Here is a 12,535-nt window from a genome sequence, read left to right as displayed (position 1 = left end):
CAGCTGCATGTCAACATCAAGAGTTATGCCGAAAAGCTGGTTCATGCGCCATGGGAAATAGTCTATTGGGTATTGGCATTTTCTAAAACAGCCTAATATCTAACAAAATATACAGTAACATAAGCTACCACAACATACTGTATACAGGATGGTACGCTGATTGTTACTTGTGAAACTTTGTTTGTGTATTTCTGTCAAATTAGCGTTGTGTTTCAATGTAAATTTAATTGTTGTTGTATGGTGGTGATTCTGTGCAATGGTTGTCCATTTATTATCAATTATTTTTATGGCTTTTGTTAGATCTTATTGAGCAGATAACTGGGGTTGAATACCATGGTCCTCCCTCAGCGGTAAATACTGCCCATTTATGGGTCTATTTAGCTTGAGCTGGTATTTTGTTAAAGCAGTTAAAATGCCCTTGCAATCTTGCACACATTCTGATTTCATAAAAAAAAAAAAAAAAAAAAAAAAAAAAAAAAAATACATTTCTCCTTTGCATAGCCATTATGAAATGTTCTAAACTCTCTGCCATGACTGATATCCACATGATATAATGTCAGTCGCCAAGCATTATTGCTACATTACTGCCAGAAAGCATCATTATAGTGGACGAAAATACCTAATGGGGCATTCAGAGTATAGCAAAAGAGCAAGGCTCTTGTGGTGCATGCAGCACCTTGTCCAATGCAGGACTCTCGTGAGGAGTGGGTAAGACCTCTCCTCCCTAATACACCCGTGTCAGGTTTTAGCCCCTCCTTTCTTCTACACCCAAGTGTGGGGATAACAGACCAATGAAATCAGGGATGGAAACAAAGCCCTGTATTACTTTAACATAAAATATTAAGAGTTGCATTGTAAACACTGCTGGCCATAGGCCGTAGATCCCTGCGGAGACACAGCCAGCGCAGAATACATCAGCAAAGGATCATCGCCAGAGATAAAACACACCATACACAATCATGGAGGATGTTTCTTCTCTATAATGTGACATATGTGTACTATGTACACACTGAAATTTTGAAAAAATTACACACATTGAGTTTGAATATGAAACTGCATCCTACATTTCTGGATCAAACTAGTGCATAGATCAACAAAGTACGACAGAAACAGAGCATCTATGGTAATAGGGAGAGTCTAGCCAAACTAATAGCTGTGTGGCTCTAAACAGGGAAGAGGTGGAAGTTACTACCAAAGTCACTACATACACTAGTCCAATGGTCTATCAACAAACACACAAAAGCAGGCAGGCGAAGGTAGGTGAGGGGCCCAATAAGTGGGTGCTATGCACTTACAGTAGCTGGGGAAGCTCGTGCCGTCTGGGTGGCAGGGTGGGGTCCAGTGTTGTCCATGATGTAAGCCCCAGGACTGGTGCTGATTACCTGACCCCCCGCCAGATTCATGCTCATTCCTCCACTGCCCCCTCCTCCATTGTTGGTCATGCCATGAGATGTCACCACAGTGGACACTTGTGATGAGCTTCCCTGTGTGTCAAAGTAGCTCCCTCCACTGTTCTGGCTATACAGCTGCGGCTCTGAGTACGAGTATGTTCTTCTGTTCAGAAGTGAGGTTAGCAGTCAGTCAATGTACCCAAAATAAAACTGAGAAAAAAATAGTCTAAGTATGGTTTCTTAGGACACCTATTGAGCCTGTATGGTAACAATAACAACAAAGCATACATGTTATACATTAATTATTGTTTGTGTAGGTACAGTCAAATACTTTTAACAATTGTCATAATGGGGATCATCTAAAATGTAATAGCATTTTTAATGGATTTGTTTTTCAAAGTAACATCAAATATTTAATTTATACATTTAAATGTGTTTTTGTTTCATGTGTCCAGCTGTTTGGTGTATGTATGATTTTGTATTTCTAAGCACTTAGTCACATGAGTGTTTCCACCAGGAGCTGAGGTCACACAGCATGTGCGTTTGTGTGTTTAAATGCACCGATATGTGAGTCTGTGTGTATCCTAGTAGGACAAACACAGCTTGGGCTTGTTAGTCGAGTGACTATGTAACCCCATTCCTCAGACCCTGGGGACCCTGCTGGTGTAGCATCAGCACTTAAAAGACAGGCCTACTTCTGGTCATGTTCAGGTGACTGAGCACAATCAAACACACGACTGCAGACCCCTCATAAAAAACAAAAAAAACAAATGCACTCCCACCAACATCATGTGCTTGTGACATGAATGGTTTGAAGAGACTTAAGAGGAGAAAAGAACAGGCTGCAGAGACATAGCGCTAATATTTGTGGAGTGGTGTAAGAGCAGAGCTGGGTAACAGACTGACTCACATGTTGCCATTGGTGTAGACGCCACTGTTTTCCTCCACATACTGCACCTGTGCTGGGTAAACATGCTGAACAGTCTGGGCCTGGCAAGACAAATTTCAAGAGTTGCAAAGTAATTATGTAATTGACTAAAGGCACATAATGCACTGGAAAATAATCACACACACACACACACACACACACACACACACACACACACCTGTTGCTGGACAGGCACCTGCTGGGTGGAGCCGGTAGGCTGGACAGGCACGGTGGTCTGAAGAGTGACAGTGGAGGTGGAGTCAGCGCCTGCTTCAGGGGTCTGCATGGCGCCTAAATAAGACAGTAGAGATAACACAGTATTACTATATTACTATACTATAGATAGGTTGATAATGGTCACAATCAATGCTTTCTGTTATTGTTGACTTATACTTTACAATAGGCAAAGGAATACACACAGTATACCTTCTTTTTTTTACCCCCTCTTATTTCAACTGGTGAAATAGTTATAAACCAGTGACATCCACCTCTTATAACTCAAAAAGTATAAACATGTATCCTTAACACATGTCCAGAACATACTGCATTTAATAACAAAAAGACAAATCTATCATATAACATGACAAACGCTTTGTATAGAGGGAAATCAATCCAATAATTATCCTCATGATTTGGTTAGCCCAGGACATAAAATATCCCTAGAAATACTAATCTAAGTATAATAGAAAACATGACATTTAACTACAAATCACTAAGGTTTTACCTAAATCAATGCTCCTAAAGCTGCTCAAGAGCAATTCTACCCAAGCACCTGTTTCTGCCTTGTGGTACTTAATGTACTGAGAGCCTCATGCATCAGTGACACATGGTCTTGTCTCCATGTTCACAGCCATAAAACAAGTTAATATTTAACAAACTCTAAATAGATGCTGCTTCTCGTTGCTCTGTCAGTTCCCACTTTTACAGGTTTAACGTTACTTGAGATTGGAAGTCCCGGATCAGTAACTAGAAAAAGTCCTAAGAACAACTGGTTAAAGTTAAAGTTATCTAAGTATCTTTACCAGATAGCATCATTACTAGTAATAAAACAGCTATATTGCTATTCAGAGATTTATGACCATGTCTACAGTACTTACTAACCAAGGGTGAGTAAACTATTTTTGAAAAGAAAGATAAGACTGTGAAGAGACACTTATTGTAAACATGTGTTTTTGAGTTAATACTAGTATGGCTACCATCACCCATTCCTTCCAGGGGAAGGCCACCTCCTCCCCATCGCAGTTTCCACAAACAAGCCTCTCTTGGTTAATTACCGGTAAGCTGGGTCTCCAAACAGCTTTGAATCTCTCCAAGGACAGCCTGCCCCTTCCCTTTATCTTCATCTTCAATATCATACGGACCTTTTTTTGGGAAGAAGGCTATCACTTTATCCGTGTTGGGGTGACTAACCTCAAAGTTGGACTACAAAGCTAAGTCAATCTTTCCTGGGAGTGTGAGGAACAGTAAGACGGCAGGAAAAATCAGCATTTTCCTTAAACATAAAGGTAACCTGACTCCGCCAGATGGATTGCTTCACATTTGCTCGGCATATCCATCTGGGAACTTTCTGTTGGAGAACTTTTGGGAAGGGGCGGAAATACTGGTTAGCTGATTGGATGAACCATCTGTCTATCACCTATGTTGGTTATAGACGGCCAAATCAACCATTCAGATCCACGAAGCGTATGAAAATACAACCACAAGCCCGCCCCTGCTGCTGCAGGCAAAGCATAGCTCGTTAGCTCAGCATGCAAGCAACATGTCGGTAAAGGAGATTTGCCGTTTGTGTAACGAGAATTTAGGAATAAAAGACATTATTTCAGGTTCCCGGACCATATTCCAAAAGAAGGATCCAAGAGAAAAAAAGCATTAGCGAGCGGCTAACAGAATTAGGGCTACCGCTGTCTGAAAATACTGGTTAGCTGATTGGATAAACCATCTGTCTATCACCACCTAACCCACCTCAAAACCAACGCTGATTGGCCCGGTCGTTTGGCTAACGGCTCCAAATTTTCTCTGCCTCAAGATGCCAGACTGATCTGCGAGTGGAAAACTGGAGCTCGCGAGATCAGGACGATCTCACGAGGCTAACATAAAGGGGCACTGAGATTCATTAATGCAAAGCCGTCTGCTTCCAGCATGACTATTTTTAACACCTTGGGGAGGGGGATATGAGTATATACACTATCATTCAGACATGTCAGTAGGCTGTTGCTAGACAGGCAGCAGTCTGGCCTGTGGAAAAATAAACTAGTATTCAGTTCAAATATTGATAATCTACAATTTCGAGACACTGTAAATTATGACACAGAAAAATGACAAACCTATTAGGCATGGGCTGGTATGAGAATCTGACGGTGTGATAACCTTCAGCAAAAATATCACGGTTTCACGGTACAGTATTTATAATGTTTTAAATGTTTAAAAAAAAAAAACTTTCCATTGAACACAATGTGTTTTATTTTGAAACACACTGGCAGGGAGAGGGATTTCTAACCTGCACTTTCTGTCCTTGAAGACTCATAAAAAACAGCTCATACCTTAGGAACACTATGACAGAAAATTTTAGTGGTTTTAAAACCGTGACTTTTTTAAAACTGTGACTTTTTTTAAACCGCGGTATACCTTGAAAACGGCCCATGCCTAAAACCTATATGATTCAGACACTACGACACAACTCCTTTAACCTGAAGTGTGCAGTTGGAGGCAGCCTACCAAAGTGATAAAATATCAAACCGCACAGATGTAGCCTTCAGCTTACTATATCCCATTGCTAAAAAAAGGCCTTGTGAAGAGAGGAGAATGTAGACTTATATACTCCATAGTGCAGTTTAAAAGCTAAAGTACATGGCCCCAACTGAGCCCACCTAATCGAGGAAAAGTGCCCCTGCATCACACTCTTATTGCCTCACCACACACACACACACACACACACACACACACACACACACACACACACACACACACACACACACACACACACACACACACACACACACACACACACACACACACACACACACACACACACACACACACACACACACACACACACACACACACACACACACACACACACACACTACACACACACACACACACACACACACACACAAATGCTGTGCTCCACTGAGCACACACACACACACACACACACCTCCTGCCTCACTATTCAGGCACTCCCTTGTGGCAAGCCCTCCACTGAAAGGCACAGCACAAAACAAAAGCCACCAAGGAGGGCAACATTTTGCCCTGCGTTTTTCCCCTTAATTCCTCTTGCTAACATTACAAGCAACAAATAATAAAGAGTGCAAGGTTCAGAGTCGCAGCTACCAGAAAATAACACAGTCCCATAAGTTGCCTCACTAATGATCATGTATGATAAAGGTGGAGTTTAATGGACCAAGTGAAAAAATAAGAGCTGGTAAACAAGGTTGAAAAGTACACCATACGCAAAATCTCTTCCTCTCACACATACAGTACATGCAACCCCAAGCAAGACAGGAGCATGATCAGGTGCTAATGCAGCATGAAAACAGGCTGAGGAAGATAGAATTGGGAGCTGCAGTGGTGGGGGGGGGGGGTGTGTGTGTGTGTGTGTGTGTGTGTGTGTGTGTGTTTTGTTTAGGAGTTGAGTTTTCAGATGAAAACTGGGAGTGATTTTTAAGGACTGCTGATGATGAAAATGGGATACTGTATTGTTAGTTGTGCCAAAAAAAAAAAGTGAAAAAGTAAGTTAATCTGATTTAATTTCAAGACAGGACCATGGGAAACATAAATTTCAAATGTACCAACATGTCTGAAAGCATCATGACATAGGTTACAAAGCAAGTCTAACTCTACCCTGTTACTGCCAGATGTGGGGTTAGGAAAGAAAAAATCAAGGACCTTTAAGTCTCATCTTTCATCAACAATATACATTATTGCACGCAGGCTGGGGGAAAATAACAAACCAAACCTGCTGTATTCTGCTAAGCCATGAAAATGGATGACTGAATAATTGAATTAATCAGCCCCTCTTTAAGTGATTGGAAATGTAACAGGATCCAGGCAGCAGGTGGCATGGTACTATTTCTGGGCTACTGGACTACAGGTAAGGGGTAACATGATCTGATAACTAACGGTTCCCAACATCCTGTTTTCTGTATAGTGTGTTTGTGTTGGGAGGTACATGACCTATATTGGGTTATATATGCCAATAGATATTTACAATGTTTAAGGCATCTACAGTATGTGCACAAATTGTACCATTGGTATTTTGATATAATTAGTTTCAATTGCTCTGGCTCAGTCAGACCCACTTGCTAAATGAGTAGTTACAGATTTATTTAAAGAGAACCAAATTCTAGGAATGACGATGGACAATTACATTTCATTTACGTATATACTTTATTTTTTATTTGGTGGACATAGGCCTAGATGGTCAGGAGTCCCACCACTACTAGAGGTGCACCTGTCCTCCATTCACACACACACACACACACACACACACACACACACACACACACACACACACACACACACACACACACACACACACACACACACACACACACACACACACACACACACACACACACACACACACACACACACACACACACACACACACACACACACACACACACACACACACACACACACACACACACACGTCGCAGCTGCACAGGAGACCCAATGGACCCAAAGAATAATTGTGATGCAACAGTAAGAAACCAAGTCCCTACTTATATGAACCCCACAGGAGAATCCTAAAATGCAAGTTTACTATTCCCTTGTGAGGAAAGCCAATACAGCTTATTTGATAGATATAGATGTGACTGACTTAATGTTTTACCAGTTTTACCCAAACATTGAGTGAGCATAAAATCAATCTGGCAAAATTATTAAGATCTTCTCCCCCTGGACAGTGTCATGCTGGATACACTCCTTCCCTTTCTTGCGCACCCAGAGAAAAGCACGCACACACATAACAACAACACGAAATGTAATCTTCGGTTTGTCAATAATTATATCGGTATTGCAGAAGGGATAGATACATCTTCATGTTACCAGCCCATGTACAGAATGTGCAACGCAGAATAACAATATGCTTCGGGGAAAACGGGTAGTAACATTGAGGTATTTTAATGTTAAATCGGGCAGGTGTTTTTCCTCAAAGCTGACCACTGCAAAACTTAGCCTTGTGTTATCAAAATAGCTTATCATAACCATCTGATGCCACAAAGAGAGCTAGCAAAGCTATCTTGCTCCCTAAGACAAAAGGGAAAGTAATGGCTTAGCTATTGTCAATAGCAGTTAGTGAATGGAAAGCTAGCTCACAGCACTTTTCATTGCTGATGGACGTTATTGATTTTGTATGACCAACAAGATTTGAACCACCCGAAACATAAATTGCAATATATCCGTAACATTAGTAAAAATAAATAAAAAATGGGATACCAACAGGCATTATAAGAGGGCAACGCTGGCGTTAGCAACCTAGCAACAACAGACACCTGCTCCAGCTGACCAGCTAGCATCAGTGACTAGCCAAGACCTATGCTACCACCCAGCATGGTAAGTTTAAGCAAATAAGTTTCACGGAAATCAGTTTTCTGGCAGACTGACTGACTTTTATGTCAGTTTTAGCCACAAAGCACCCTTTGAGAGGACATAGCTAGATCCTGCTAGCGATCAGGACCTCTCACAGCTGTGGGTATCTACAGGCAACGTTAGCAAGCAGACTACCACGTCACAAAGAAACACCCTCGCTAGCAAACTACCCCAGCTATTCACCGAGCCTTCCTTCAGCAGCAGACAAAACATAAACCACAGCATTAATATATCCTTCATACAATTATCCCTTGAAGCGAGAGGGAGTTGAATTCGAGCTAAAAAACAGTAAAAAAAAATGTAGTCAAACCTGAGCTGTGGACTGGTTGATGAAGATGAGGATGGTGGAGGAGGTGGTAATGATGGAGCGAGAGGTTGTTGTTGGTGGGTTACAGTCGCCAGGACTACGGTGACTATGGCGCTGCCTCACTGGGCAACAGTTGCTATAAAACTCACCGGGAGCGCGCAACCTTACCAGGCAGGTGGGAGGAGATTAAAGCGCACTTAATACAGTCTTAACGGAAATAAAATCACACCGAAATACATGTGTTTGTGCTTATTGTGAATATGTTACAAGGCTGGCAATTCTACCCGAGCCCATGCGTTTAGTCTGATTAATTTGGAGACTTTTAAATAAATCAAGAATGAATAACGTGGATGTTGAAAGAAAGTCATACATTTGTGTTTGTATAGTCCTTTTGGGTGCAAAGACAACGGCTGTAGGCATATTCTCTAAACAATACAAATCTGCAAGTAGGCTACTCAAGATGCTATAACTTTTGTTTTCCCTCAGCTGATGCCCATACATTTTAATAAACACCTAACTCTGATCCGGGACCCTCATAATGTGGTAGGTCATTTTGGAATTACTTAATTTTCATACGGTCATTATTATGATTAGGCCAAGAGAGATAATTATTCATGGTGATGCGTGTGCTTCTTTTTTAGGGTGATTTAATTTTATGCTACAATGATAGGCTATGTTTGCATTGTGAGATTCTCAAGATGACAAGTTCATTTAGGCTATGTTTTGGCCAGAGAGAGGTCATGGTTTAGATATGGTTTAATATGTCTATTTTCTGTACACTGGAGGTTAAAGGCCTGTCATCAAGTCCCGCCACAAAGCAAAATGTGTTCCTAAAGCTGCTGTGTTAAACCATTATGGTCTTTGTCTCAGTATCAACATCTGGGTGTTGCCTTTTCATTCTCCAGTGTAATGAATAATTCAGTTTGCCACAGAGATATGTTTCACTTGACATTCACTTTTTAATTTCACAAAATCAGGCACAACTGAGCAAAAACAGCAATCGTTTACCATCAAACCCACCTCCAGTATTTTAATAGCCTACAAAAGTAGGCCATAATCATTTGCATTCATTCGGTCATGCATAATCCTCATTAAAAATATGGAAATTACAATATTAAATGATGGTAAAAGATTTCACTTTGGTCTAAACATTTCTCATGTCTCTGATTTAAGTTGAACAAATCACACAAACACCAAATGAAAACCAGACTTATATATATATTATATTTTCTGTTTACCTACCTTGTGTGGAAGGATAGATTAAAGGCAAACATGGGGCAAAACTGGTCATATTCACTTAAAATGAAAGCTGACTGAATGATTGCCTTACCTGTCATACATCAGAGTTTTTGTGTGAATTTGTTACCATATGTGTGCACAGGCAGTGCCCAGTATTCTCCAAGCAGATGGCTGGATAGGTCAAGGGTGCATACCATTCTTCTGTGTATTTATTGACCATCATATTGCGTTTTGCCATTTTTCTCCCTGTCATACTTTGTTATTGGAAAGTTAACCCCAACTAATGAATGTGTCTTTCTACCTGAACAGGTTAAATGTTATCATTAGGTGTTACTTGACCGTGTTAACAACTGCCTCAGGACTTTGGACATCGTTAATGCAAAAGTGGTGGATATTGGTAGAAAAACAATTGATGTTAATATATATGAAATACTAAATATAAAGCATACTTACAGTATGTGCTACAACATTGTACCACAGGGCACAAATGAGGCTAAAATCATGCAGAACTTTTAAAATCGGAACAGTGACCATAACAAGGCCAGCATTGTTAAGAGGCTTCCAAAGCCATCCAGATCTTAACCAACCACCTGTGTCCACTGCGCAGCACTTTTTTGGTAGTACTAAACAGATGCTTTTTGGAAAAGCTGTTGTTGTTGCTAGGCAACTACTGAAACCTCTATCTAAAGCATAACACTCTTTTGCTAAAATAATTATTTTTTAAGTAAAACTGTTTGTCCTTTGGTAAAAAATACGCTGCTGTGAAGATTGGTGCCTGCTGGACAGACTTTTCATACTACTCAGGTTGCTTTTGTGTGATTTACTTATGCTTATTGCTTCCAGAATTTTAGTGTAAGTTATTTATATTGCTACCACAAAGTTGCTCTGTTTTGTTGAATGCAAATAGAGATTGAGACACTGAATTGAATAATGAAATTAGTTTATTTTTGCCTGAGAAAATGTGGTTTGTAGTGTGCAAAGCTGCTGCCTTTTATAAAATATCAACAAAACACTTTTACAAAATCCACGCAAACTATTTGTTGCATTATTTTTTTAAAGCCAAAGATATATTAGTATATAATTGCTCCTAATATAATTTGCTCTTGAGTGACAGAACAGGCTGTTTAAAATGCATAAATTAACATCTTGTCTTATTCGTCAGTTGCAGTGCTTTCGGGTGTTGGAATTTTAACCTTAAATAAATGTAAATGATCTGTGTGGTAAGCTTAAAAAAATGACAGAAGGTATGACAAATGACAAACAAGGGTACAAATGATTTACTGCTTTTTATTGATCCATTCCAGATATGTACAAATGTTCAAACACTATAGCAGCATTTATGCACATTTTAGCCCATTTACTACAAATCATGTTACATTGCTGCTGATCATGATGAGTTTTGAATAGTTTTTATTCTCATGGTCATTTCACTACATTATAAAAATCAGGAATTGCAGGGACTTCGGATTTGCTTTTGTGTCATCATAGTTGTGTTATGGTGGCATTAAAATGTACCTTCATACAAGTTCAAGTTCATCTTCATACCACATGGAAATGAACTGAGATGAATGGCTATAAGAAAACAGGTTAAAAAATGTACAGCACTATGCCATGCTTTCAGAAAGGGTCAAATACAATGTGAACTGTAAGACATTTGCAGTAAATAAACAAAAATATGCAAAATCACTTGTATAGTCACCAACAAAAACACACCTCATGATGAAGGCACAGGAGAAATCACAGCACATACAGTACTATATTTAAAGAATAGGTTATGTCTATGAACATTATAGTGAAATGGTAAGCCTATCTTGTTACTATAGTTACAATGCCATGGTTCTAAGAAAAACCTTAATAAAAGATCCCTTGCATACTTTGCTTTGATTGCAGTGTTCGCTATTGTGCAAAATGTCACCAGAAACTACTTGAAGTACAGTACTTACTACATGAACATTGTTATACAAACTGTACTGTATACAAACTAAGAAAGTAAACATTAAAATCCTGTAATCGCAGTCATTAGTATACATTGATTATGGAGGCAGAAGGCAGAGTGTTGAGTCAGACAGTACATTTATAGAGATTTAGTTAGAGAGAGAGAGAGAGAGAAACTTGCACTGAGAATGTAAGTAAATTCCTTAATCAATCAATCAAATATAATTTTATTTTGCTAAATGAAGCTGCCGCAAAGTTGTGGCATCATCTAAAGTGTTCTTCCTATTTGACCATTTCACTTAAATGGAACAGGGACACAAAATAGTGCAACGGAACAAAACCCACAATTGAGTTAATAATCATCCCTCTGTATAAATGCAGGAGACCTGGCTTGTGCAGTGGTCCATCACACTGAAGATATCCCCTCCATGCAATTCTTGATTAGGATCCACATCCTGTGCTTGACTGTGGACATCAAATCCTGCAAAACACACACACACACACACACACACACACACACACACACACACAGAGGAATACACAGATGCATGTATGCACAGCAAGAGTTGGGAAATCCAATGGCAATAAAGTGCTCATCTTTGAGTATTAGTTTAGACTGTATTTTCATTACCTGTAATGCAGGAAAGAGCGGTTTCTAAGGCGGCCACCCCATTGGGATTATTGACTGCTGGAGCGAGGCTGTCACCAAAGGCATCAACTTGCATCAGGTGACTCGAGCTAGTCTGTGCCGTGATCCCGCCATATTGTGGGGGAGAATATAGCATCTTAATCTGCCCTGAGAGCTCTGCAGGGCAAATTAGAAAGCCTCACTCTTTTATCCACATTGTAAACAACAAAAACAACTCAATTAAAGTCTACAGCTTTTCTTCTTAAATTAAACATTCCAGTTGAAAAGCAACATTAGGCCATATAAATGAAGCAACATTTCAGTTTTTTTCAAACCCTGCTTTATCCCAGCAGTTTAAGCTAAATTGTGTGTTTCTGAACACATACAACATCATGGTGCCTGTCAAGTCTGCAGGGAAAAGAGGTGATATCTATTTAAAGGTACATAGAGTGGAGCTGCCTGATTCTGTCTAACAAGACAAATCTGCCACCTACTACACATCATAGATAGAT

The 12,535-nt window shown here is 39.9% G+C and overlaps 2 protein-coding genes and 1 long non-coding RNA gene across 7 annotated transcripts in view; 1 reads left to right on the top strand and 2 right to left on the bottom strand.

Moving 5' to 3' along the window:
- The window catches only part of rfx3 (regulatory factor X, 3 (influences HLA class II expression)), a 17,271-nt gene extending 8,911 nt beyond the window's left edge, over positions 1 to 8,360 (bottom strand). The window contains exons 1-4 of one of the 2 annotated variants that reach the window (XM_028601728.1): positions 8,225 to 8,360; positions 2,498 to 2,610; positions 2,302 to 2,381; positions 1,296 to 1,554 (exon numbers count right to left, since the gene is read on the bottom strand). In XM_028601728.1, the coding sequence (XP_028457529.1) occupies positions 1,296 to 1,554; positions 2,302 to 2,381; positions 2,498 to 2,605 (447 nt within the window). In that variant the 5' untranslated portion in view covers positions 2,606 to 2,610; positions 8,225 to 8,360. The remainder of the gene's footprint in view (positions 1 to 1,295; positions 1,555 to 2,301; positions 2,382 to 2,497; positions 2,611 to 8,224) is intronic. The other variant, XM_028601729.1, reaches the window with a different exon arrangement.
- Positions 7,808 to 11,859, top strand: LOC114570997 (uncharacterized). The gene is made up of 3 exons (XR_003694606.1): positions 7,808 to 7,878; positions 8,708 to 8,764; positions 11,777 to 11,859. It is a non-coding gene; the product is annotated as an uncharacterized LOC114570997 (long non-coding RNA).
- The window catches only part of glis3 (GLIS family zinc finger 3), a 17,476-nt gene continuing 15,699 nt past the window's right edge, over positions 10,759 to 12,535 (bottom strand). For 3 of the 4 annotated variants that reach the window (XM_028601724.1, XM_028601725.1, XM_028601726.1), the window contains exons 10-11: positions 12,027 to 12,200; positions 10,759 to 11,876 (exon numbers count right to left, since the gene is read on the bottom strand). In XM_028601724.1, the coding sequence (XP_028457525.1) occupies positions 11,755 to 11,876; positions 12,027 to 12,200 (296 nt within the window). In that variant the 3' untranslated portion in view covers positions 10,759 to 11,754. Of the gene's footprint in view, positions 11,877 to 12,026; positions 12,201 to 12,535 lie in introns of those variants that run through there. The other variant, XM_028601727.1, reaches the window with a different exon arrangement.

This window comes from Perca flavescens, chromosome 16, assembly GCF_004354835.1.
Source record: "Perca flavescens isolate YP-PL-M2 chromosome 16, PFLA_1.0, whole genome shotgun sequence".
Classification (NCBI taxonomy): domain Eukaryota; kingdom Metazoa; phylum Chordata; class Actinopteri; order Perciformes; family Percidae; genus Perca; species Perca flavescens.
This window is presented reverse-complemented; position numbering and strand designations above follow the sequence as displayed.